The 27373-nt window shown below is 44.0% G+C and overlaps 1 protein-coding gene across 1 annotated transcript in view; it reads left to right on the top strand.

The window, feature by feature from the left end:
• Positions 1-27373, top strand: part of CDCP1 (CUB domain containing protein 1) — a 69855-nt gene that overhangs the window by 10661 nt on the left and 31821 nt on the right. The window contains exon 2 of the mRNA XM_036899358.2: positions 14557-14766. Coding sequence (XP_036755253.2) covers positions 14557-14766 — 210 coding nt within the window. The remainder of the gene's footprint in view (positions 1-14556; positions 14767-27373) is intronic.

Below are 27373 nucleotides of genomic sequence, written 5' to 3'. Positions count from 1 at the left end.
CTGCAGTGAAGGTCAGGGACAAAGAGTAGCTTCTGTAGGCGGGAAAAGAGAAGGAAGAGGACACAGCATTCTGGTATCTGAGGTCTGCGGCACATCCTAACAAAACTCTGAGGCCGGCCTTGAAGAAGAAGTGTAGTCTGTCATTCATTACCAAGAAGCCCAGTGTTTTAGTATTTTACAGTGCTCTCCCACCATCTCTGAAAAGACAGTTTGCTTAGTGATCCACTATCTGGAAAAATGTTTAAGAGTAATTCTTCAATGTGTAATTTATGACTGGACACCAGCTAGAGGAGCAAAGCAGAGTGTAGTTAAATGAGGATTGAATACCTCATTACCCGGATTTTCTAGCTGAGTTCTGTTTCCATCCTTCTCTTCCTTCCTTGGCAGTAGCACTTAGCAGTAGGACCAACTCCTACTGTGAAGAAGAAATACAGTTTATGAAAAGGAAAATGCTCTGAGCCAGTCTCTCTTTCAAAAACAACCATCTGCTTTTACCTTCCACCTGCCAACTCAGTGTGCTTTGGAGTCAGACTCCTCGAAACCCCCATCTCAGCATTTGTGGTCCTTCACTTAGTTTTTCACCTCTCTGAATACTTGTGGCATAATTATCTCAAGGTCACTAGCTAGGCCCAACACTGACACTGTCCAGGTGCCAGTAATGGCCATCCTAGTTGGTGCAGACCTTCCATTATGACCATTCTTATAGATAGAACTTCATCCATGATGGCTGAACACCTATGATGTCCATCTTGTTGATTTATCACCATGCATGATTTAACAGCCATCCTCATGGATGTGACACTGCCTGTAACAACCATCCTTGTTGACCTAGGACCTTCCATAATGGTCCTCCTCATTGATGTGACACCTTCATAATGGTTGATCTTGCTGATATAACACTGTTCATAATAACCATCCTCTGATGTAACATAGGTCCTCCTTGTTGACTTAACACCCCTGGGGGCTGTCCTGAGCCTTCTGGGTAAGGAAAACATTAATCTGGCCTCCAAAATTTCCTGGAGTAAGTAGCCTTCCTTTGCTGGCCTATTTACCCCGGGCTACCTGATTTGCCAAAGGAATCGCTTTATTGATGTGGCCCATGGTCATTTGAGAGAGCTGCACTCACATACTTACTCTCCAAATCAGGCTGTGTGGGTTGACACCCCACCCCCTTCAAGATGATTGGAAACAATGACAACAAAAGGTACTCATCCCAGTACTGAAAACAGAAGGCTTAAACAGGATTTGTTCCCAGGTGGCTGCCCTGGCCCCTGGGATGGTGATATACCCATCTCCCCAGTCCTGTCCCCCTCAGGGATCAAGAGGTTGGGCTTTCCAGTTGAGATACAGACCAAAGGCCCCCAGGGGACCCATTTCACCCCTCTTAGCCTCCACACAGTGCAGAGTGACATGCCCGAGCTGCAGTCTGCCCTTCCAGTTGTGGCAAGGATGGAACACGGGGTAGGTCGGCTCATCACCATCTTCCAGGCCATGGGAAAGGAGAGTGCAGACTGCTGCCAGAGTATCAGGAATAAAGGTAGTGAAGCAGGTGGTAAAGATGTCAGGGAGGAGAAAAGGAGCAGATACCATTCCCAGTCACCCAGGACTTGTTCATGAGGAAGAGTCAGGGTCAGGGCCCTGAGGGGCAGAACTGTAGGCCGAGGGAGGGTTTCAGACCATGCAGAGTCTTGTTTTGGATGACTGACCCCCTTCCTACCTACAGAACGTTTTCTGTGGTCACAGAAGCTTATGCACTAAGGCAGAGGGCAGGGTGACTGTTCAGAGCAGGTACACCTGCACTTCTCTCTGTGTTGATGGTATCGAGTGGCACAGTCTGAAACAAGTGTCTGGCCACTGCCCTCCTTAGCTGGGGCCGGGGCAAGCAGCCTATGATCCTGAGGGGGATCTCTTAGGACAGCAGCAGCGTGTGGGGCTTTGGAGTCATGCGGTCCTTAGTTTGAATCTCAGCGGTGCGTCTTCCAGCTGTGATTTTGCACAGTTTACCTAAAGGGAATGTATGGAAAGTACCTGGCACATGGGATGCCGCGAACCAGTGGGGGCTGCTAAGTTACTGCCATCACTCCTGGGTGCCCCCTCCCACCAGCCCTTGGGCAGGCCCCCTCCCTCCCCCAGCCTGCTGCTCTGGTGCTTTGGGTTTAGGCCCAGGCCTCCCTTGGGGTCTCTCCCTGACTGGGTTTTCATCTGGGGTCTCTCCAGTTGCCCTTGCTCTGCAGGTCTGGGTAAGATGACTGGCCAGGAGCTCTTTTGGCCACAGTATCATCTTCTCTCTGACCCACTGTCACCTTCCAGCATCTGGACACTGCAATTTTACATGAAGTACAATGTTTTTAGACTTCCTTATTGAGGTATGCCCCCAAAAGGCTGTCCGCTGGACCTAACACCTCCCATAGTGGTAGCTCAGCTCAGAAGGGAATGCTCAGTGTTCTAGACAGTACCTGATGCTTGTCCAAACCCCTTGCCTTGAGCAGCTCAGCAGGTCCTGCTTACAAATTCTGTGTTTGTTTTCTATTGCTGCATAACAGAGTATCACAAACTTCAAGGTTCAAAACAATGCCCCTTCCTTAGCACATGGTTCTGTAGGTCAGATGGGTTCCCTGCTTACTTTCACAAGGCTAAAATCAAGATGTTGGCCCAGCCTGCGTTCTTATTTAGGGTTTGAGTTCCCCTTTTACCACACTTGGTTGTAGCATAATTCAGTTCCTTGTGGTTGTGAATCCAAGGTCTTGCTTTCTTGCTAGCTGACAGCCAAAGCCACTCTCAGCAGTTAGAGGCCACTCACATTCCTTGTCATGTGGCCCACTCCATCTTGAAAACCAGCTGCAGAGAATCTCCCTCACGTCAAATCCTTTTCACACCTCAAATCTTTCTCCAGGAAAAGCCCAGTCTCTTTTATGGGCTAAGCTGTTTAGGTCAGACCAACCAGGATAAAGCCGTACAGCATGTCACATGAGTGATACCCATTGTAGTCAGAGTCCTCCCCACACGCAAAGGGAGGAGAATACACAGGGCTTGGGGCATGGGTGTCACCATGGGATTCTGTCCGCCACAGGACTCCAAGGCCCAGGGACTTTGTTCCATCCCTGGGGGTGGTGGACATGGCCATCACAAGATGAGGGCCTGCCATGTTCTCAGCCCCATTCTCTGTGCCTTACACGTAGGGTCTCATGTCAATGCTTGGAGAAATTCCACAGAGTTAATATATCCAGTCAAATATTACAGACGAGAAACCTGCAATTCAGAGAGGTAAAGGTGGCTTGTCCAGTGGCCCAGCCAGGCCTGGGCCCAGCGATCACTGAAGTCTCATGGAGGGAGTGTTGCTCACGTCGGATTGAGTGATGGAGGACAGTACTTAAATGGCCCCCAGCACAGGTCGCTCTGTCTTAGTAGACCCTCTCCTGCTCCCCTGCACCCCTCCCTAGATGAGTGGATCTCCAGAGCTGCTGGCTGAACTAAATCAAAGACGGATGCTTCAATAATGAAGCATTTCCCTGCTTCCTTCCCCCACCCCCCACCCCCATCTCTGACAGGATCTTTGAGGGATGATGAATAATAAGTAGAAGCAGGCCAATGGAAACTTCTGGAAAAAAACACTGTAAGCTTAACTTATTTTTAGTATAACCAACTCATGGCTTATGTTCAGACAAGTAGGAAAGTTCTCTTTTCTATTGCTCCTAATCGCTGAAGAATGTGGTCCTGCCAGAACATTTCTGTGGCAGCTCCGCTCGCCTGTGCCCACATCGGAGTGCATCCCTCCACCTGTAGCAGAGACAGAAGGGGAAGCCTTCAGGTGTTGGGGGCTGAGTGATGTTCTGACCAGTTTTTCACTTTTCAGAGAAATGCGTCTGCTTGTTTTTTATAAGCTTCAGCCATCCTTTGAGTTTTGTAGTTATTGACACTATTTGTTGCTTAAAGAAAAATTTCTCCCCTTCCCACAAAGTGATTAAGTATATGTATAATTTGAGTCTGTCTGGTTTTGCTCAATTTTTTATTGTTATTCAAGTCAATGATTAGCAATTCATACTTAGGTTTAAAAATGAGGAACACCTAATTATCCTACATGAAATAAATAAGACACAAAGGGACAAATGCGATTCCATTATATGAAGTTCCAAAAGTAGTGAAAGTCACAGAGACAGAAAGTCGGGTGGGGGCTGCCGGGAGCTGGGGCAGCCGGGCATGGGGGTCAGTGCTCCCTGGGCATGGGGGTCAGTGCTCCCTGGGCGCAGGGTTTCACTGGGGAGACGAAGACTTTCTGAGGTGGACAGTGGTGGTTGCCCGGCAATATGAACGTATTTAATACCACCAAACCGTACACTTAAAAATGGTTACCATAGTAACATTATGTATATTTTGCACAAAAAATGGGTAAGAAAATGTTTGCAGACTTTATCAGTGGGTCACAGAAGAATGAGTGTTCTTTTCCCTTCCCTTTTTTATTTGTTTATTTTTTGCCACACATAGACACCCCCCAACCCCCAAGTGAAGCGCCCGTTACAAGTGCCCGGCATGCTCTGTGAGTGTCTCGGGGCACCTGATTCTGGCCCTGTGCTGAGAGGAGGCCTTGGCGCCCTGCAGGGCCTCTCCTTCCACGAGGCCCAGGGCTCCGAGCCTCCCACCGCCGGCGTGACTCACTGCACTCAGGGTTCGGACCACCAGGAAGGACCATGTGATCAGAAGCCAAGAGTCTTTTCTCCTCCTTCTTCAGAGGTGGGCAAACAACAGTTTGTTGTAGCAAGAAATGTGGAGCTCTGCAAGAACCTAGTACCTTGAGGGCAGGAACTTCAAGTCCTTTGTCAATGAGACCCCATGCCCAGCACTGTGCCAGCCCAGAGGTGGACTCGGGAGGGGTTTGGTGCATGTTCAGAGGGACAGAGGGATGGTTGAGCTCCTCATCAGAGAGTTTCACATAGTTAGCAATGGTTTTTCTGAGTTTTAAAAATTGTTCTTTTGAGGCATACAATAAAAAACACAATCCTAAGTGTACAGCTTGATAAATTGTAAATATCTATGTGTATGTATGTGTGTACACACACACACACACACACACACACACACACACACACACTGTTATGTGCTTTGGTGTGTGTGTGTCATTCTAGTACCCCAGAATCTTCCTCTTACCCCTTCCTAGTTAATCCCTGTCCCCTAGAGTTTCACTCTTCTGATTTATACAGGCATGGATTGGTTTTGCTTCTTGAACATCATACAAATGGAATCACACAACCTGTAGTCTTGTGTGTGTGGATTCCTGTTCAACCATCTCCCTAATAACTTTTTATCAGAAGAACTTGAACAACTGTTTAATCTGATGGCAAGGTGGCCTGTTGAAACAAAGTCCTCTAGGGCTGAAACACTAAAGAAATTGGAAATTCAGTAACTTCTAAATATTTAGGTGCGGAAGGGGAGCTACAAGCCGACTGTTCTGAAAATGTCTCTGTGTGCGGATGGGTTTTTTAATCTGCTTCTTTGACTGTTCCCCGTCCATCCTTGTGATCCTCAGTAATTTTCACAGTCCTCGTGACTCACACTCTTAAAGGTCTGGCAAAATGAATCTCTTTAACATTTCATAAAATGTTAATGTGATTTAAACTGGCCCTGTGGCATTTTAGCATATCATCTTGAATTATTTACAACTGTCATAAACTGAGTTATATTTGTTGTTTAATTCTGCGATTCCCACATTCAAAGTCTGTTATTATGCAGCTTTCTCTTCAACTGTGGTCTTTTGAAACGATTCCCCCAACCAGAGTTGCTTGATTCAGTTGAATTAAGTGTTAAAGTCCATGGTTTGTGTTGGCAAGAAGCTTTAAAATGGCCACAGTCCCAGAGGATTTATACTTAGATGTGTCCATTTTCTCCAGGCTGTGGCCCAGGCAGGCCCAGAGCCTAGCTGTGGGTGTCTAACAAACATCTCTACCATGGCATGTGTCTTTGGTCATGAAAGGGAAAGACAGAGCAGAAGGCTTCCATATAAACACATCACCACTTTAGAAAAATAATTCAAAGCACAAGCTGTGTAGACGGTTGATCACTAGCATCCTTGATGCATCATTCGGTTACTTTAGGAAATAGCTTGCACCATTGTATATAAATGTCTTTCCTAAGGTGTTTGGAACTTGAGAATAGGAAGTGAATGGATGGACTCCACAGTCCCTTGTTTTGGTAACTATTCTAACAAGTCAGATTGGCCAGGAGTGCACACGGGTTCCTTTTAATACTGCTCTGTGAACTTTATTTTACTGTCCTCTGTGATCGCTCTAAGAGGCATGGAAATAACTAACCTATTTTAAAAGGAACCGCGGGTCTCTTTCACTGAAGGGATGGGAACGTGATGTCCTTTGAGCTCTGAAGACCCTGGATGTGACTCCGGAAGTCAGGCCCAGCCTTATTCATCTTTTTATGAACACCTGGCCTGGACAGCTCTCATCATTATCTTGAGTCATGTGGCTGGAGTCAGCCTTCATCAAAATTGCAGCACCAAATTTCCTCTCCCACTGTGCATGCCCTGCTGCTACTGCCTGGGTCTTTGTCCCTACCCTGGCCTCCCCAGTACAGTCCTGTGTCCCAGTCCCACCCTGGGGGAGAGCCGCACTTCATCACCCCCAGGCCCTTTATTGATAACCGTGGTTGATGTCCCATCCTTCCTGGTGTGGTAACTGATCATTGAGTTGAGTGTATGGGCTGAAGATGTGGCCCTTCCTGTAGGAGAGCCTATGAAGTTCTAACAGTAGAATAGTGCACAAGTTCTTATAACCACCTGGGATGGGCCTCGGTTGGGAGGTGCACATGCATCAGGGGCTGGGGAATGGGAAGGTCACCTGTCCACCTGTCCTGTCACCCACCTCTTCTTCCTCCAGACTTCCAACACTAGCCTGAAGCATTCCCCTAGATGGCCCAGCCCCACACTTGCACCAGCTTCTTTGTGGGATGCCTGTGGGCAGCCATCATTCTATGTCCCTCTGCCTCTGAGAAACAGAATGAGGGAAGATTTGCCCTGCTGCCTCAAAGGGCTGCTTTTCCCAAACAAGCCCAGAAAGCTAGGTGGGTGGAGTGGGGAGGGGGCCGGCTGGAGGTTCTGCTTAATTTCCAAACCAATGAAAAGTGGCTTTGCCCAGAATAGGTGGGTGTCTATCCAAGAGGAGGCGTTTTCTTCCAAGCCAAACCAGGGGCCAGGGTTGAGATCCTCTCATGCAAACTAAAGGAGAAGGAATCAGGTAGATTTGGGTAATTCTCCTAAGCTTAGGTCTGATTTTGCTGCGAGCCTCACTTATGGTGGCCTCCAGAAGTGAGCCTGTGGGCAGGGACTTCAGCAGGATGCCTCTCTGCACTAGCCCTTTATACCCACTGCTTTGTTCCAGAGTCATGATTGCTTTTCTTCTGCCACCAGCTTAGCCACATGCCTGCCACAACCCCCAGGCAAGCCTCATCAAGCCGTAGAGCCATCAGCAGCTAAACGTGCCAGTTTCCCTTTCCCAGGTCCTTGCACTGAAATGCTGCCAAAAAAAAAAATGCACAGAAGAACCACACCCCAAACATTGCAAATTGCAGAGAACTTTAATTCTTGAGTTTAAATTCAAGTTACACTTTGAAATTATTTTGAGATGAGAAAGGATTTGTAGTAAGGTGTTTTGCCTGTTTAACCATTTTCATTTATATTTCTATAAATTACATAGTATATTTTTGATATCCTAGAGATCCCTTGGGAGCCAGCACCTGGGAAATGCTTATTCTGCCTGGACTGACTTTGTTGGTGAGAAGAAACCACCCCATCACAAAGTTCCAGGCTGTGTGTGGGATTACCTGGGCTGGGTGGCCTGGATGCACAGTCATTTATCATGTGCTGGACTGCATTGTCAGCATTGTCAGGCTGGTCAGGCACGCAGCCTGGCCCTGCCTCTTCCCAATTGTTACGGGCCTGGGCAAGTAGCTTAACCTCTCTGACTTTCTTCATCTGTAAAATGGAGATTAATAGTAGCACCTACTCTGAAGTGGTTGTGGGAATTTATACATACATATGCAAGCGTGGAGCCTGCATGTGGTGAGCACTCCCTGAGACTTCAGTGTAGTTAGCATGTAGGCAGGCCTGGGGTCTTGATTCCAAAGGCTCCTCATCCAAGAGACATGGGTTAGTTCCTGAAAAAGCAACTTATGTTCTGCTTTATGTGAATGTGGGAAATTAGTTGGGTGGACTTCCTGCCACTGGAGAGACTTTCCAGGACAGTTCACCTACTGTAAACAGGCCTGGCCAAGTCCATGCAAATAGATGTGGGCTGTCTAACCTGCTGTCCCTCCACTGCCTTCAGGCCTCGGTGCCTCAGGCCTACTGGACTAGTAGGACTCAGAGTTTTGGGGTATGGCTGTCTGGCACTGCTCCACAGAACGCCCCATTAAACGGGTCTGTGCTGGTGTTGATGCCAAGCCCCTGGTGTCAGGCAGTACTCCACACACTTCATAATGGCAGGATGCTCTCCTTTTCTGCAGGTTGACTTGCCCAGCCTTGGCTGCTTCCATGGCGGCTGTGGGAGTGGAGAGGGCAGGGGTGCTCCAGTTGCACCAGAATGTCCCAGCTGCCTCCTGGGCTCGTAAGCGTGGGGAAATGAGGTCACGCTCCTGAGCCTCAAAGGGGTGCTGTAGTCACAGGAGTCAACACATACAGAAGGGCCTTACAAGCCAGTGAGCAGGGCCAGGCCAGGGCAGGGCAGGTGTGGGAATCTAAGAAGGCACTCGCACCTGCACAGTCCTGGCAGTGAGTGCCTCCGTGAAGTCTGCCGACCCCGGCCCTGTCCCTTACCTGCTTCTCCTTGGGCCCCAGCCAGCCAGCTGGACTTGGAGCTTTACACTGAGAGCCAAGCTTCTGCTGTGGTTGTTTTCCTGCTTAACGCCCTTCAGTAGGAGTAGTTGTAATACACTGTCATTCATAATATCAACAATAATGACTGCCTGGCCCCATTCTAAGCCCTTTATAGGTATTATTAAGTCATTTAGACCTTATGACAAGTTCATATTAACCCTCTTTGCAGATGGGGAAAGTGAGGCACAGAGAGCCAGGGGACTCACCCAAGGGGACACAGCTGGCAAGTGACAGAGCCAGGGACTGACCCCCAACAGTCAGATTCCAGAATCCAAGCTCTTAACCACCACACAAAGCTGCTAAAATGTGCTGGTCCCACTGGGTGAAGTCCAAACCCCATGGCCAACAAACACGCCCCTTCCTGGCCTGGCACCTGCTCCGTCGCCAGCCTCCACCCTATTTCCCTTGTCCTCCTGCCAACCCAGACTCCCTGGAGTGGCGCCAAGGAAGCCATGACCTTAGCACACCTGTGACTCTGCCCTTCTTATTCCCTCCACCTATCCTTCCTGACACCTGTCTTACCACCCCTGGCTGGCAAACTCCTATTCATTCTTTAAGACCCAGCTTAAGTCATGCCTCCTCTGTGAAGCCTTCCTTGACCACTTCCCCCAGATAGTTAATAGCTGACCTTCAGAGTCTCCCAAGTACCTTGACCTTTCTTTGGTGTCTTCAAGTTGCTGATTATCAGGCAGATGTGCAATTCAACTTAAATGAATTCAGCAGTTGCTCCCTGCAGGGAATAAAAGCAGGATAAATCATATAAATGGAGTGAGATCCCCACAGGGTGGATGTGAGGTGGAAGGGTGAATTGCTGTCCCTTCTGCTTGTGTCAGTTCCTCAGACTGTCATGGTATGAGCATCCCGTGCTCTGAGACAGCATCCACAATTTAACAAAATGTATTTGTAAACCTAGCCCCTAAAAGCAAATCACAGCTTCGGTGCTCAACCTGAGGAGCAGAGACAGGCTGCACGGGTGAGTGAGCTCTGCAGCTGATGAGCTGCTGAGAAAGGGATGCTGGTCTGCGGTGTAACGTCATCCTCAGAAAGGATGGCGCTGGTTTGCCCAGAAGTGATTTTCTCCTTAGGGGTTGGCTTTGGAGTCTGACTCCCACGCAGGCTGTGACTGATCAGCTAGTGCTGATTCACGCTTCTACTGCTCACTTTCTGCGTCTGCTTCCCTCAACATCCTGGGCCCCCCTCCAGGGCACCATCTGTCTTAGTATGTGTCTCCTGGTACCTCGGCTGTGCCCAGTCCTGCCCGGGAGCGACGTGGTTCATCATGGTTGGACAGACAGACTGAATGGGAGCCACGCCCCCCCCAGGAAACCGCACCCAGAATTGAGGCAGCTGGCCCCGACCCATCTAAAAACTGTTAAATCACATTTGCCAGTCTTTTAAATGGTATTTGACAATTCTGGAAGCAGAAAACTTCCCTAGTGTTTATCTGGTGGAATCTCCTCTTGCATTTATTTCCCTTGCAAAGAAATAGGATGGCAGGGAGAATTAAGAAAAAACAGGGGTGTTCATATAATATCCTGTGACATGTGATTAACGAACGGTGAATAATGAATGGTGATTAAAACAATTGGGAATTCCCACCTGAGAAACTGCTGGTGAGGCAGAAACCAGCAAAGCTGGCCTAATAAGGAGAGGTCCTGAGGCAGGAGAGTGAGAAGAAGGCTGACTCACGAGCCCACCGCAAGCTTTCCCAAAGCGCTGGCCTGGGAGCCCACGCCTCGCAGCCATGAGGGTCAGCCTGCATCTCTTTGAGCCTGTAGGACCTCAGAAATCATGCCAGAATCTGGAGCTTTGTCTGGGTTCTGTGAATGTGGGTAGATCTTCTGAAACACTACACCGGTGAAATACCAAGTTCCTGGGAAGACGAAAGTTGTTGAGAAAAGAAAACACCCAACCATTTTCTTTATATTACAGTACATTTAACAAGCACTCAGGTGTACTGGCCGACTGGGGGTGGCAGTGGCAGGAAGCTGAGGTTTATTCCGCAGCTTTGGAATTTCCAGTTTCAAAGTATGATTAATGGTGGTGAGTGGGGAAGAGGGAAAATGTGCAAACAAGATGTCATTCTCAAACGCCAAGTGTTTGTGATTAAATGAGTTGTTGTGCTCAAGCAGTGGGGATCTCTCTGCTACTTTTACTGAAGTGAAGGAAGTACTTCTAGAGTGGTAGAACTGATGGGGGGTGGGGTAAGGGAAGTCCAGGTTTCAAGTATGTACGTGGTTGAATCATTACCTTCTCCCTTCCGTTGTCTTCCTCCTCCTGCTGATATATTTATCACTGAGGATGGGGTTGGGGTGGGGGGGCACAGTTTGAAAATGACAGTCCTATGGATGATATGCCCTTGACAGACCCATAGACCAGTGGAACAGACTAGAGAGCCCAGATATAAACCCAAGCATATATGGTCAGTTAATATATGATAAAGGAGCCATGGACATATAATGGGGAAATAACAGCCTCTTCAACAACTGGTGTTGGCAAAACTGGACAGCTACATGCAAGAGAATGGAATTGGATTATTGTCTAACCCCATACACAAAAGTAAACTCAAAATGTATCAAAGACCTGAATGTAAGTCATGAAACCATACAACTCTTAGAAGAAACATAGGCAAAAATCTCTTGAATATAAACATGAGCAACATTTTCCTGAACTCATCTCCTTGGGCATGGGAAAGAAAATAAAAGATGAACAAATGGGACTACATCATGCTAAAAAGCTTCTGTACAGCAAAGGACACTATCAGCAGAACAAAAAGGCATCCTACAGTATGGGAGAATATATTTGTAAGTGACATATCTGACAAGGGGTTAACATCCAAAATATATAAAGAACTCATATGCCTCAACACCCATAAGCAAATAACCCGATTAAAAAATGGGTGGAGGATATGAAGAGAATTCTCCAAAGAAGAAATTCACATGGCCAACAGGCACATGAAAAGATGCTCCACATCGCTAATCATCAGGGAAATGCAAATTAAAACCACAATGAGATATCACCTCACGCCAGTTAGGATGCTAACATAGAAAAGACTAGGAACATCAAGTGCTAGTGAGGATGTGGAGAAAGGGGAACCCTCCTGCACTGCTGGTGGGAATGTAAACTAGTTCAACCATTGTGGAAAGCAGTATGGAGGTTCCTCAAAAAAATAAAAATAGAAATACCATTTGACCCAGGAATTCCACTCCAAGGAATTTACCCTAAGAATACAGGAGCCCAGTCTCAAAAACACATATACACCCCTATGTTTACTGCAGCACTGTTCACAATAGCCAAGAAATGGAAGCAACCTAAGTGTCCATCAGTAGATGAGTGGATAAAGAAGATGTGGTACATATACACAATGGAATATTATTCAGCCATAAGAAGAAAACAAATCCTACCATTTGCAACAACATGGATGGAGCTGGAGAGTATTATGCTCAGTGAAATAAGCCAGGCGGAGAGGGACAAGTATCAAATGAGTTCACTCATCTGTGGAGTATAAGAACAAAGAAAAACTGAAGGAACAAAATAGCAGCAGAATCACAGATCCCAAGAACATAATGTAGCAGTGGGGCACAGGGAAGGCAGTATATCACAGAGAAGACAAGTAGTGTTTCCATAGCATCTTACTGCGCTGATGGACAGTGACTGTAATGGGGTATGTAGGGGGGATTTGATAATGGGGAGAGTCTAGTAACCACAATGTTGCTCATGTAATTGTATATTAATGATACCAAAAAAAAAAAAAAGGCAAAGTTGGCCTGCGCACAGTGACCAAGGCAGAGAGGAGTACAAGCTGAGGCTGGAGAGATGAGTTTTGCTCCAAAAAACCAAACGTAAGTCATCTTGAAAACCAAGCCATGATGGCAGCAGTGCCAGTGCTCTGGAGCTCCGAAAGACATTCAATGCCGGGCAGTAGCTGGAAATGCTTACAGTTGCAGCCACTTCTCACTCCAGTACTGATTGTAGACTCCAAGCTGGTGGGAGCATAGATTGACTCTAGCCCACCCTGCTAATGTTACAAGAGGGCAAAGTTCTTAACCTGTTAAACAGGGGAGGGGGGATATTTGCAGTTCATTATCACAGGTTGAGAAATCAGTTTCCAACTATGTAAAGAGCTGCTAGCTGGCAAGCCTGTAGCAGAGCGAACAGGGCTGGAAGAGGTATAGGAAGAGCTTGACAAAAATCCATACTTGATCACACACAGCTTCTGGGCTAGGGAATGATTCAGGTGCACTCATACAGTGCCCGTAGGGGGAAAAATGCATGCAAATTTCATGCAGACTAGCAATTCTGGTAAAATTAATGCACACATGGCTGGTCAAAAACTAGAAAGAACTCAAATGTCAGTCAACAAGTGTATGGACAAATAAATCATAGTCTATCCAGACAACGGAATGTTACTCACTAATAAAAGGTGTAAACCACTTATCTGTGCAATAATGTGGATCAATCTCAGAAACATAGAACAAAGAAGCCAGGTACAAAGGGAATATATTGTAGGATTCCATTTATATGAAGATCTGATAAGGCAAACCTAACTGATAACTTTCTGGGATCGGAAGGGGAGGCTGATTGCAAAGGGGCAGCAAGGGAACTTTGGGGGTGATGAAAATTTTTTATGTCTTAATTGTGATTTACACAATTATCACTGTGAATACCCATTTGTCAAAACTCTTAAAATGAATGGATCCTTTCAAATTTATATAAGTTAAGTCTACATAAAGATTTAAAAATAACTTTTCAAAAGGAGGGGGCCAAAGCATAGCTGGAAAACAAAGGAAAACTTTTCATTAGATTGCTGTCCATCAGCCAAATGCTTACCAAGCACCTTCTGTGTACAGGCGCCCAGCAGGTACGACCGTCTCTTTGCACCAGAACTAACTGGGCAGAGGCACTGACTCCAGCCCCAAGAGTCTCTGTGAGTCCCTGGGTTCCCCCCATAGGCCCCACTCACAGACAAGCATCCTGTCATCGCTACTCCCCGGCTGTCAGCCATTGGAGACCCACAGTTAGGAGCTGACCAGGATAGTGGCAGTGACTAACCACAGAAGTGAAGTGGCTCTTTGTTTTAGTCTGAGAGTATTTAAAAATCAATAAAGCAAAGAGACCGAGAAGGAGATTGGGCTTGTTCATGAACCAGGGCCCCATCCTATCTGGTGTTCGTGCCTATGTTCCCTAACTCACCCCCATCTTACTTGCTTGGTGTTGCTTATTTGTTCAGATCATTTTGCTGAGTCTCAGTCAGAGGTATTAGCATTATTTTGCTCTAACTTTCCAATTTATTAACACAGTATGTTTATATCTAATTTCTGCAAAAGTTCTAGCGTCCACTGCTATGTATTTTATGTATGTATACACTGGGTGTATGAAGTGCTCAGGGCAGAAGACAGCAGCTCTTGGCAGATAAGCACATCCACAGATGGGCAGTTTCTGTGTGTGGTTTTAGAAAAATTAATAAGCCAAACAAGAGACACTTGTCAGTGGCCAACCAGCAATGGCCTGGTTCTTTCCGAATGGCAAAGACAGCACCATTGATTTACACTGTCCCCCTTCTCAGACCAGGAGGGAAGGAACAAAGGTGTCAAAGAGGATGTCCTTCCAGACCAGTGGAGGGGCTGGCAGCAGGTCTGCAGATGTGGTCCTCCTGCTCACTCCATTTTTCTCCCTTCTTTCAGACGCTTCTGAGATTGCTCTGCCCGCTGGAAGCGGCATTACCATTCTTATAAAGCCTGGGACCCTAAGGCTGCCAGATAAGCCCTGTTTCATTATCGTTTCTAAGAGACTTACAGCCACATTGCTCATCAAACCTGGAGTTAAAACGGGCTTTTCCTTTAGCTGCCAGAATCCAGAGAATCACTTTGTCATTGAGATCCAGAAGAATATTGGTAAGTACACACCTGTGGACTGTTGATCTCCCTGCCTCTCTCTCTCCTTCCTATACTAAGCTGGCCTCTAATGTTAGGGAGGTAAGATTGATTCTGAAACCCTGCACTCTATTCAGCTGTTTTGTGGCCAGTCACAGTTCTAAGTACTTTACTGGGTTGAGCTGTTTAATCTTCAAAGTAGCCCTATGAGAAGTTCACAAAGAGACTAACTTACCTAGGGTGGCACAGCTGATAAGTAGCCACAGGACTTACCCAGGTGTCCTGGCTTCTGCAGGAGTCTTTGCCTGTGAGCATGTCACACTGTTCCTTAACGGAGCTACAGATCTTCAGGTTGTTCTGCCCGATGTGCTGAAACATCTGGCTGATGAGAAGCAAAAGTCAAGGGAGATGGAGGATAGGAGAATTGGAAAGTTGAGGAGGTAAGAGTGAAGAAACGGGTCCATGAGGCACAATGGAAAAAACAACAGCTTTGGAGTCTAAGGAGCTGAGTTTGTCTTCCAACTCCAGGCCTACTGACTGACCGATCGCGTGACTGACCTGATCGCGTGGCTTCGTATGCTTTACTTAACTGCTTTGTGGCTTAGTTTTCTAGTCTGTAAGGTAAGATTCATTGTTCCAGCCAACAGGGGTCTCAAGAGGGTGAAATAAATGAATGGACTGAACGTGTAGAACACACAGGAATTAAACTGTGGACATTTGGTATTATTATTCATAAGTTGAGCTTCGGAAAGGAGATTGACATAAATAATAATCAGGCAGAAAGAACTGAACGTACGGTTTCCCAGTCATTTTCATGGTGGGCATTCCAACTAGGAAGTAACAGGCATAGTAACAACCTTGAGAGCCCTATCCATGATCCAAAGCTGTGTTCACGAGATTTCCTTGACTGAAAACAAATGAATGGGGCAATAGATCATGAAGCAAGAAATGGGGTAAAAATAAACCTTAGGAAAGAGGAATTCAGAAAAATAAAAGAAGTGAAAATACTTAAAAGCAGAGTTAAAGCTATATTTGATAACTAAAACCAAAACCTGTTTTTCTCTAAAGGCCAGTTAAATAAACAAGTCTCTGACTAGTCTCCTGGCAGAAAAGAATGAGAAAATACACATATGCAGCATTGAAAGTATAAAAATATTGATTTAATGACATATACAGAGGTAATTTCTAAAAGTGTAAGCATCTATGTACAACATTATGATATTAAGTGTGAAAATCTGAATAAAAAAATGATTTTCAGGGGAAAAAATGGGCCTTATTGATTCATGGAAAGGTGGGAAACCTGGATAGATGAATAACCAAGGAGAATGGGGAAAATGTCCAGAATGGAGGACAGCAGGGTTTGGGTTCAGGATGGTTTCATAGAGGATCCTATACACTTCAAGAAGGTAGCCTCTATATTTAAACCATTCTAGAGGAGGATTAGCAAACCTTTTCTGTAAAAGGCCAGGTAGTAAATATTTTCAGTGTTGTGGGTTAGATGGTCTCTGTCACACATACTCAGTTCTGCTGTTAGGGCATGAAATCAGTCACAGACAGCAGGTACACAAAGGGGCCATCATGTCCCACGTGTTTATTCCCACTGGCATGTATCTGGCTGGATAGGACCCATGATCTGTGGTTTGCTTAACCCCATCCTAGAGTGAGAGAGAGGTGAAGTTTCAGTTCCTTTTAAAGCTCTTGCAACGCTGACCTCAAAATCTGCCAAAGCATTAAAAAAGAAAACCATAGGCCAATCTCTTATGAATATACATGTAAAAAGATCCTTAAAAAATTGTAAAGTATATCAAATCCAAAAAGCACATTAAAAGACTAAAGCAGTAAGAGTAGGGAAGGTTCTCTGGAAGAATCATCAGAAAGCCAGTTCACCGTTTCCAAATTGGTTAATATCATGCTTTGCATTATTAGGTGAGAGAAAAAACTACGTATCATCTCCATAGATGACTTTGTTTTCAATGAAACGCTCAGTAAATGAGAAAAAGGGATATTTTAATTCAATGGAGTCTATCAACAGCTGATAGAAAATACATGCAACATCAGACTTGGAAGCATTACTAATAAAACAAGGAACAGCATAAGGATTCCCACTATGCATGATATTGCTCACCATTATCTGGAAGTTCTAATTAAGTATTTAGGAATAATCTTAATAAGCACATAGAATGGATATGAAGCAAAATATAAAATGTCACTGAGGAACAAAAGGAAGATGTAAATAAATGGGGAGATGCACCACGTTCCTTGATGAAGTATTTTTAAAAATGTTGATTCTCCCCCAAATTAATTTATCTATTTAAGTCAATACAATTAAAATCTCAGTGAAGCTTTTACAGAGCTGAGGAGAATGCCAATGTATTTAAGAATCCAATGGCATTGTGTGTTGCTGTTAAATGAATGACATAAATCTCTATTTGATATGGAAGTTTTGCCCATTGAAAATAATACAGCTTAATGGTAGAACAGTTTGTATATTCAGTCCCACTTTATTAACTACACACATATGCGTGCATAATCATACAGAGCCCCAGAATCTGAAGGGGTAAATACCAAAATGCTAACCTTTTATCTTAGTGGTATATTATACCTGTAGTGGGTGGGGAAGGGGACAGTTGTCATCCATTTTCTTCTCTGTTCTTCCATACTGTCATTTTTTAACAAGCATGCTTTACTTTGTAATCAGGTAAATAAATAAAGTGACTGCTATTTTGAAAAAGGAACAAGTCAAGCATTTAGGTGCATCAGTCTCAATCCTTACATGAGACACATGATTTACTATATTAGTAAAAACCCATGCTCACAATTTCTGAAAATGATAAGAAAATACTAATTTTTAATATAGTAAATCTAGATGCTGGACTCAAGTCAGTGTTCTGCCTGCCCCTCATTTTAAAACCTTCCCTGAATAAGCTCATTTCACACCTCTGTTGTTATCCCTTCTTAAATAGTCCCTTTAAAATTAATGAAAGTAGATGTCGGGGCTGAGAAAATGAGTTGTGAATCCTTCCCAGACTGACACTTCTCCATCCTCTGGATGGGAATCATTTCAGTTATTTAAATGTTGGCACTGGCCAGGGAACAGGGGACATGGAGCACTTGGGTTTTGATTGCTCTTACCTGTGCACCCATCCTAAAAAGCAAAGCTCCTACCAACAAGTTAACAGTGGCTTTCCCAGCCTGCTTCTCCAGTGTCACATGGTTGGTAGCAGACGGGGATTCTGACTCCAGGTTCTTGGTATGGAATTCAGCCAGAATCTCCCAGGTGGCCCAGGCAAGTGCATTTTTTAACTATCATCCAGATGAGTGTGTTGTGGGACCAGGGCTGAGAACCAGTGCCTAAAAGGGCTAAGTGATCGCCTCAGGAGTACAGAGCCCAGCAGGAGCCAATCCCTCTGGCCCTGGGCACACTGGAGATGTGGGTGGAAAGCTATGAAAGAGGTGGCTTGAAATAAACAATGAAGTTTCCTTCAGTTCCTTAAAATAGGTACTGCCTTCACCGACACAGAGAGGCTAATTTTAGCCGCATTTGTCACCTTGTATTGGTTCAGCAACACACTGCATTAGAACGAACACCAGTTGACTATAGCCTGGGCTTTTGTCCTGGGGTTGTGTGTCACCCAGATGCCAGGGATGCTTCGCAAAAATGAGAGGTTGGGCTTGCATTACCTCTGGGGTCCTAGACAGCTTTGGAATTCTCCCATAATGCCAGGTCAGATTGGCAGTACTTTGAAATGCCTTGCATCAGATTGGCGATATTTTGAAATGCCCCACTGGAGCAGCAGTAAAGATTCACAGATGAGAGGGGCGGAAGATGGCGGCGTGAGTAGAGCAGCGGAAATCTCCTCCCAAAACAACATATATCTATGAAAATATAACAAAGACAACCCTTCCTAGAATAAAGACCAGAGGACACAGGACAATATCCAGACCACATCCGCACCTGAGAGAACCCAGCGCCTCGCGAAGGGGGTAAGATACAAGCCCCGGCCCCGCGGGAGCCGAGCGCCCCTCCCCCCAACTCCCGGTGGGAGAAGAGTAGGCAGAGCGGGAGGGAGACGGAGCCCAGGACTGCCGAACACCCGGCCCCAGCCATCCGGGCCAGAGTGCAGGGCGCTCGATACTAGGAAAACAGGGCAGCAAGAACAGTGAGCAGGCACTGGAGGCTGGGCGACAGAGGACATAAGAAAAGCGCGCGACCATTTCTTTTTTTTTTGCTTTTTTGCTGTTTTGTTTTGGCGAGCGCTTTTTGGAAGTCTTAAAGGGATAGGGCCCCCAATACTAGGGAAACAGGGCAGCAAAAACAGTGAGCGGGCACCGGTGGCCTGGCGCAGGAGGACACCAGAAAAGCGAGCGCCCATTTTTTTTTTTTTTTTTTTTGGCAAGCACTTTTTGGAAGTCTTAAAGGGATAGGGACCCCAATACTAGGGAAACAGGGCAGCCAGACTGGTGAGCAGAGGCCTGATGCTGGCACTGGAGAATAAAGAAAAATGAGAGACAACCTTTTTTTTTGTAATTAAAAAAAATTTTTTTTCTTTTTTTTTTTTGGTGGTCGTTGTTTTGTTTTGCCGGGTGCTTTTTGGAAGTCTTAAAGGGGCAGGGCGGGTCACTTAATCCAGAGGTAGGGAATCCGGGATCTCTGGGCACCCTAACCCCTGGGCTGCAGGGAGCAGGGAGGCCCCTTACGGAGATAAATAGCCTCCCAGCCGCTCCCACTCCAACGTGACTCCACCATTTTGGAGCAGCAGCCGAGCCAGGCCACGCCCACAGCAACAGCGGAGATTAACTCCATAGCAGCCGGGCAGGAAGCAGAAACCCTGTCTGCGCGCAGCTGCGCAGCACAAGCCACTAGAGGCCGCTGTTCTCCCAGGAGAGGAGGGCCACAAACCAACAAGAAAGGAAGTCCTTCCAGCCGTCACTCGTCCCAGTTCTGCAGACTAGTCCTATCACCATGAAAAGGCAAAGCTACAGGCAGACAAAGATCACAGAGACAATACCAGAGAAGGAGACAGACCTAACCAGTCTTCCTGAAAAAGAATTCAAAATAAGAATCATAAACATGCTGACAGAGATGCAGAGAAATACGCAAGAGAAATGGGATGAAGTCCGGAGGGAGATCACAGATGCCAAAAAGGAGATCGCAGAAATGAAACAAACTCTGGAAGGGTTTATAAGCAGAAGGGATAGGATGCAAGAGGCCATTGATGGAATTGAAATCAGAGAACAGGAACACATAGAAGCTGACATAGAGAGAGACAAAAGGATCTCCAGGAATGAAACAATATTAAGAGAACTGTGTGACCAATCCAAAAGGAACAATATCTGTATTATAGGGGTCCCAGAAGAAGAAGAGAGAGGAAAAGAGATGGAAAGTATCTTAGAAGAAATAATTGCTGAAAACTTCCCCAAACTGGGGGAGGAAATAATTGAACAGGCCATGGAAATACACAGAACCCCCAACAGAAAGGATCCAAGAAGGACAACACCAAGACACATAATAATTAAAATGGCAAAGATCAAGGACAAGGAAAGAGTGTTAAAGGCAGCTAGAGAGAAAAAGGTCACCTATAAAGGGAAACCCATCAGGCTATCATCAGACTTCTCGACAGAAACCCTACAGGCCAGAAGAGAATGGCATGATATATTTAATACAATGAAACAGAAGGGCCTTGAACCAAGGATACTGTATCCAGCACAACTAACATTCAAATATGACGGTGGGATTAAACAATTCCCAGAAAAACAAAAGCTGAGGGAATGTGCTTTCCACAAACCACCTCTACAGAACATCTTACAGGGACTGCTCTGGATGGGAGCACTTCTAGAAAGAGCACAGCACAAAACACCCAACATATGAAGAATCGAAGAGGAGGAACAAGAAGGGAGAGAAGAAAAGAATCTCCAGACAGTGTATATAACAGCTCAATAAGCGAGCTAAGTTAGGCAGTAAGATACTAAAGAGGCTAACCTTGAACCTTTGGTAACCACGAATTTAAAGCCTGCAATAGCAACAAGTACATATCTTTCAATAGTCACCCTAAATGTTAATGGGTTGAATGCACCAATCTAAAGGCACAGAGTAACAGAATGGATAAAAAAGCAAGACCCCTCTATATGCTGCTTACAAGAAACTCACCTCAAACCCAAAGACATGTACAGACTAAAAGTCAAGGGATGGAAAAACATATTTCAAGCAAACAACAGTGAGAAGAAAGCAGGGGTTGCAGTACTAATATCAGACAAAATAGACTTCAAAACAAGGAAAGTAACAAGAGATAAAGAAGGACACTACATAATGATAAAGGGCTCAGTCAAACGAGGATATAACCATTCTAAATATATATGCACCCAACACAGGAGCACCAGCATATATGAAACGAATACTAACAGAACTAAAGGGGGATATAGACTGCAATGCATTCATTCTAGGAGACTTCAACACACCACTCACCCCAAAGGATAGATCCACTGGGCAGAAAATAAGTAAGGACATGGAAGCACTGAACAACACAGTAGAGCAGATGGACCTAATAGACATCTATAGAACTCTACTTCCAAAAGCAACAGGATATACATTCTTCTCAAGTGCACATGGAACATTCTCCAGAATAGACCACATACGAGGCCACAAAAAGAGCCTCAGAAAATTCCAAAAGATTGAAATCCTACCAACCAACTTTTCAGACCACAAAGGCATAAAACTAGAAATAAACTGTACCAAGAAAGCAAAGAGGCTCACAAACACATGGAGGCTTAACAACACGCTCCTAAATAATCAATGGATCAATGACCAAATCAAAATGGAGATCCAGCAATATATGGAAACAAACGACAACAACAACACTAAGCCCGAACTTACGTGGGACACAGCAAAAGCAGTCTTAATAGGAAAGTATATAGCAATGCAAGCATATTTAAAAAAGGAAGAGCAATCCCAAATGAATGGTCTAATGTCACAATTATCGAAATTGGAAAAAGAAGAACAGATGAGGCCTAAGGTCAGCAGAAGGAGGGACATAATAAAGAGCAGAGAAGAAATACATAAAATTGAGAAGAATAAAACAGTAGCAAAAATCAATGAAACCAAGAGCTGGTTCTTCGAGAAAATAAACAAAATAGATAAGCCTCTAGCCAGTCTTATTAAGAAGAAAAGAGAGTCAACACAAATCAACAGTAACAGAAAAGAGAAAGGAAAAATCACGACGGACCCCACAGAAATACAAAGAATTATTAGAGAATACTATGAAAACCTATATGCTAACAAGCTGGGAAACCTCGGAGAAATGGACAACTTCCTAGAAAAATACAACCTTCCAAGACTGACCCAGAAAGAAACAGAAAATCTAAACAGACCAATTACCAGCCACGAAATTGAAGCGGTAATCAAAAACTACCAAAGAACAAAACCCCCGGGCCAGATGGATTTACCTCGGAATTTTATCAGACATACAGGGAAGACATAATACCCATTCTCCTTAAAGTTTTCCAAAAAATAGAGGAGGAGGGGATACTCCCAAACTCATTCTATGAAGCTAACGTCACCCTAATACCAAAACCAGGCAAAGACCCCACCAAAAAAGAAAACTACAGACCAATATACCTGATGAACGTAGATGCAAAAATACTCAACAAAATATTAGCAAACCGAATTCAAAAATACATCAAAAGGATCATACAGCATGACCAAGTGGGATTCATCCCAGGGATGCAAGGATGGTACAACATTCGAAAGTCTGTCAACATCATCCACCACATCAACAAAAAGAAAGACAAAAACCACATGATCATCTCCATAGATGCTGAAAAAGCATTTGACAAAGTTCAACGTCCATTCATGATAAAAACTCTCAGCAAAATGGGAATAGAGGGCAAGTACCTGAACATAATAAAGGCCATCTATGATAAACCCACAGCCAACATTATATTGAACAGTGAGAAGCTGAAAGCATTTCCTCTGAGATCGGGAACTAGACAGGGATGCCCACTCTCTCCACTGTTATTTAACATAGTACTGGAGGTCCTAGCCACGGCAATCAGACAAAACAAAGAAATACAAGGAATCCAGATTGGTAAAGAAGAAGTTAAACTGTCACTATTTGCAGATGACATGATACTGTACATAAAAAACCCTAAAGACTCCACCCCAAAACTACTAGAACTGCTATCGGAATACAGCAAAGTTGCAGGATACAAAATCAACACACAGAAATCTGTGGCTTTCCTATATACTAACAATGAACCAACAGAAAGAGAAATCAGGAAAACAACTCCAATCACAATTGCATCAAAAAAAAAAATATCTAGGAATAAACCTAACCAAAGAAGTGAAAGACTTATACTCTGAAAACTACAAGTCACTCTTAAGAGAAATTAAAGGGGACACTAACAGATGGAAACTCATCCCATGCTCGTGGCTAGGAAGAATTAATATCGTCAAAATGGCCATCCTGCCCAAAGCAATATACAAATTTGATGCAATCCCTATGAAACTACCAGCAACATTCTTCAATGAACTGGAACAAATAATTCAAAAATTCATATGGAAACACCAAAGACCCCGAATAGCCAAAGCAATCCTGAGAAAGAAGAATAAAGTAGGGGGGATCTTACTCCCCAACTTCAAGCTCTACTATAAAGCCATAGTAATCAAGACAATTTGGTACTGGCACAAGAGCAGAGCCACAGACCAATGGAACAGACTAGAGAATCCAGACATTAACCCAGACATATATGGTCAATTAATATTTGATAAAGGAGCCATGGACATACAATGGCGGAATGACAGTCTCTTCAACAGGTGGTGCTGGCAAAACTGGACAGCTACATGTAGGAGAATGAAACTGGACCATTGTCTAACCCCATATACAAAAGTAAACTCAAAATGGATCAAAGACCTGAATGTAAGTCATGAAACCATTAAACTCTTGGAAGAAAACATAGGCAAAAACCTCTTAGACATAAACATGAGTGACCTCTTCTTGAACATATCTACCTGGGCAAGGAAAACAACAGCAAAAATGAGTAAGTGGGACTATATTAAGCTGAAAAGCTTCTGTACAGCAAAAGACACCATCAATAGAACAAAAAGGAACCCTACAGTATGGGAGAATATATTTGAAAATGACACATCCGATAAAGGCTTGACGTCCAGAATATATAAAGAGCTCACACGCCTCAAGAAACAAAAAACAAATAACCCAATTAAAAAATGGGCAGAGGAACTGAACAGACAGTTCTCCAAAAAAGAAATACAGATGGCCAACAGACACATGAAAAGATGCTCCACATCGCTAATTATCAGAGAAATGCAAATTAAAACTACAATGAGGTATCACCTCACACCAGTAAGAATGGCTGCCATCCAAAAGACAAACAACAACAAATGTTGGCGAGGCTGTGGAGAAAGGGGAACCATCCTACACTGCTGGTGGGAATGTAACTTCAACCATTGTGGAAAGCAGTATGGAGGTACATCAAAATGCTCAAAACAGACTTACCATTTGACCCAGGAACTGCACTCCTAGGAATTTACCCTAAGAATGCAGCAATCGAGTATGAGAAAGATCAGTGCACCCCTATGTTTATCACAGCACTATTTACAATAGCCAAGAATTGGAAGCAACCTAAATGTCCATCGATAGATGAATGGATAATGAAGATGTGGTACATATACACAATGGAATACTGCTCAGCCATAAGAAAAGGGCAAATCCAGTCATTTGCAGCAACATGGATGGAGCTGGAGGGTATTATGCTCAGTGAAACAAGCCAAGTGGAGAAAGAGAAATACCAAATGATTTCACTTATCTATGGAATATAAGAACAAAGGAAAAACTGAAGGAACAAAACAGCAGCAGAATCACAGAACTCAAGAATGGACTAACAGGTACCAAAGGGAAAGGGACTGGGGAGGATTGGTGGGTAGGGAGGGGAGAAGTAGGGGGGTGTTAAGATTAACATGCATGGGGGGTAGGAGAAAAGGGAGGGCTGTACAACACAGAGAAGGCAAGTAGTGATTCTACAACATTTTGCTATGCTGATGGACAGTGACTGTAAAGGGGTTTATAGGGGAGACCTGGTATAGGGGAGAGCCTTGTAAATATAATATTCATCATGTAAGTGTAGATTAGTGATACCAAAAAAAAAAAAAAGGGCAGTTCCTGTGTGGTAACCTCCAATGAGTTCTACACAAGGGTATAAAGGGCATATAAAAGGGTAGGCAAAGGGTCTGTTTGCGTTTATACAGAAGATCAAAGCCTAATTGGGCTACCCCGAAAATGAACTAAGATATGATATGAAAGAGAACTTCCAACATCAGCACTCTCTGGAAGACTCATGCCAGAAGATGATCATCAAAAAACCCCAACAAAGATCCACGCACTGCCACAGGTGTAGATGCACTCATCCCACCAGCTCCTGTACTTGCCATGGGAATGATGAAGGAGATATCTAAGCTGGCCTTTGCATACAGTAAAACAACAAATTTGACTGGATCTATACTGTTGGAACTCAACCAAGAATTAGGAGAAGTGCAAATTGTAACACTCCAAAATCTTACAACTACAGACTATTTACTGTTAAAAGAACATAAGGGATGTGAACAGTCCCCAGGAATGGGTTGTTTTAATTTGTCTGATTTCTCTCAGACTGTTCAAGTTCAGTTGGACAATATCCACCATATCATAGATAAGTTTTCACAAATGCCTAAGGTGCCTAACTGGTTTTCTTGGTTTCACTGGAGATGGCTGGTAATTACAGGTATGCTTTGGTTGTGTAACTATACTCCTATTATGTTAATGTGTGTGCGCAATTTAAGTAGTAGCTTAAAACCTATACATGCTGAAGTTACTCTACAAGAAGATATGTCAAAGAAATAATCAATCTTCCCAGGTTTTCTTCCGCCTGCTACTTCTATAGCTTTACTTCTTCCTTCCTAATTACAATCCTTAAATAGAATTCATGCCTCATATCAAATTTACCGAGTATCATAATTCTTCCAAGTGGTAAAGATACCTCAAGACAAATGCTGGGCATAGAAGCTACAGGGCATAAATATGCAAAGAAATAAAAAGCTAACCATTTCAAACAATAAGGCTTCTCTCTCACTTACCAACTTTACATTTCCCTGTATGGTCCCGGAAGATGACTGGTTAGCCAGAGACGGGTAAGATTCCTCAAGGGAGGAACAACCTAAGACAGGCACAGTCGCAGGGGGGTCATCAGGTGAGAAATTGGGGATCAACAGAGGTGAGGCTTAGAACCTCACCCCCCCGTTCTGAGAGAAATCTTCTGCATACGTGGATGTTTTATTGTCGTTGTCTAGCTTGGATTAACACATAGTCTACAGGCACACACCTGATCATCTACATTTGCTCTCTTACAACACTGAACTATGTTTTCTACCTTTATCTTGTATCTACCTACCACTTCAGCATTTTATTTAAAATAATAATAATAAAGAGAGAAATGTGGCATCCACATATAAATCAAGTATAAAAACCAAATGAGTATTCATATTTGAACTGACTGTTTATAGTTCATAATGCATGAGCAAAACCGAAAGTTTCTGTGATGACTGCCCTTGTACTGTTCTCTATGTAACTTATTCATTATGTAAGAATTTGTTCTCCATGTAAGAACTTGTTTGTTATGCCTCAGAAGATTGGAGACTGACGAAAATTAGGCTTGGGGTGGATTAATGATTGTGCATTTATCATTGACTCCCCTATACAGAATTTTATTGTCGTTAACAACCATTTGATCAATAAATATGAGAGATGCCCTCACAAAAAAAAAAAAAAAAGGACAGACTTCCAATGGTAAAATAAATAAGTAACCGGGATGTAATGTATAGCATAAGGAATATAGTCAAGATATTGTAGCAGCTTGGTAGGGTGATAGCTGGAACCTAGAATTATGTATATAAATGTTTTATCACTCTGTTGTACACTTGAAACTAATGTAATGTAATACTGTGCGTCAACTACCCTTCAATAAAAAATAATTATCTAAAAAAGAAAAAGAAAAAAAGCTTGAGTATATTGGTTTAAACTAAAATACATGCTTTTAATTGAAGCACATTTTGTATGTTTTTGCAGCACGGTTCTCACAGTAACGAGTAAATGAAGCATTTAGGCAATTATTAAATGAGTGAGTAAAGGGGTGGAAACAATTTAAATCTGCCTTGCTGTCCAGAGCATACCTTGCAGTTGTTGTCCCAGAAAGACTTAGGAAGGAGATCAATTGGTAGATGTGTCTTCACAATCCAAGGTGATGGATTCTTCTCTAATTGGTCTATGCCTGGGAAAATTAGTTCGGTATGTAGAAATACTAGAGTTTTCAATGAGCCTCTATTTCCTGAATTTCTCAACCAACCTTTCAAAACAGTTCTGAGCAGTGTATAAGGCTGATAAATTTTGAACCAACTGCAGGCATTATTTATCAAGATTCCGAAAGGAATACTGTGTAATGGTTAAAGGCATAGGTTCTGAGGTTAGCGTCCTTGGGTTCGAGTCCTAACTCTATCATTTACTTATCCTAAGACGTTTGAGCATATTCCAGTTCCCATGCTTCACTTTCTCCATCTCCAAAATGAGGAGTAATAATCCAACCTTAG

The sequence above is a fragment of the Manis pentadactyla genome, chromosome 1 (assembly GCF_030020395.1).
Source record: "Manis pentadactyla isolate mManPen7 chromosome 1, mManPen7.hap1, whole genome shotgun sequence".
Classification (NCBI taxonomy): domain Eukaryota; kingdom Metazoa; phylum Chordata; class Mammalia; order Pholidota; family Manidae; genus Manis; species Manis pentadactyla.
The sequence above is the reverse complement of the archived record's forward strand: the minus strand, read 5'-3'. Positions and strand labels throughout refer to the sequence as shown.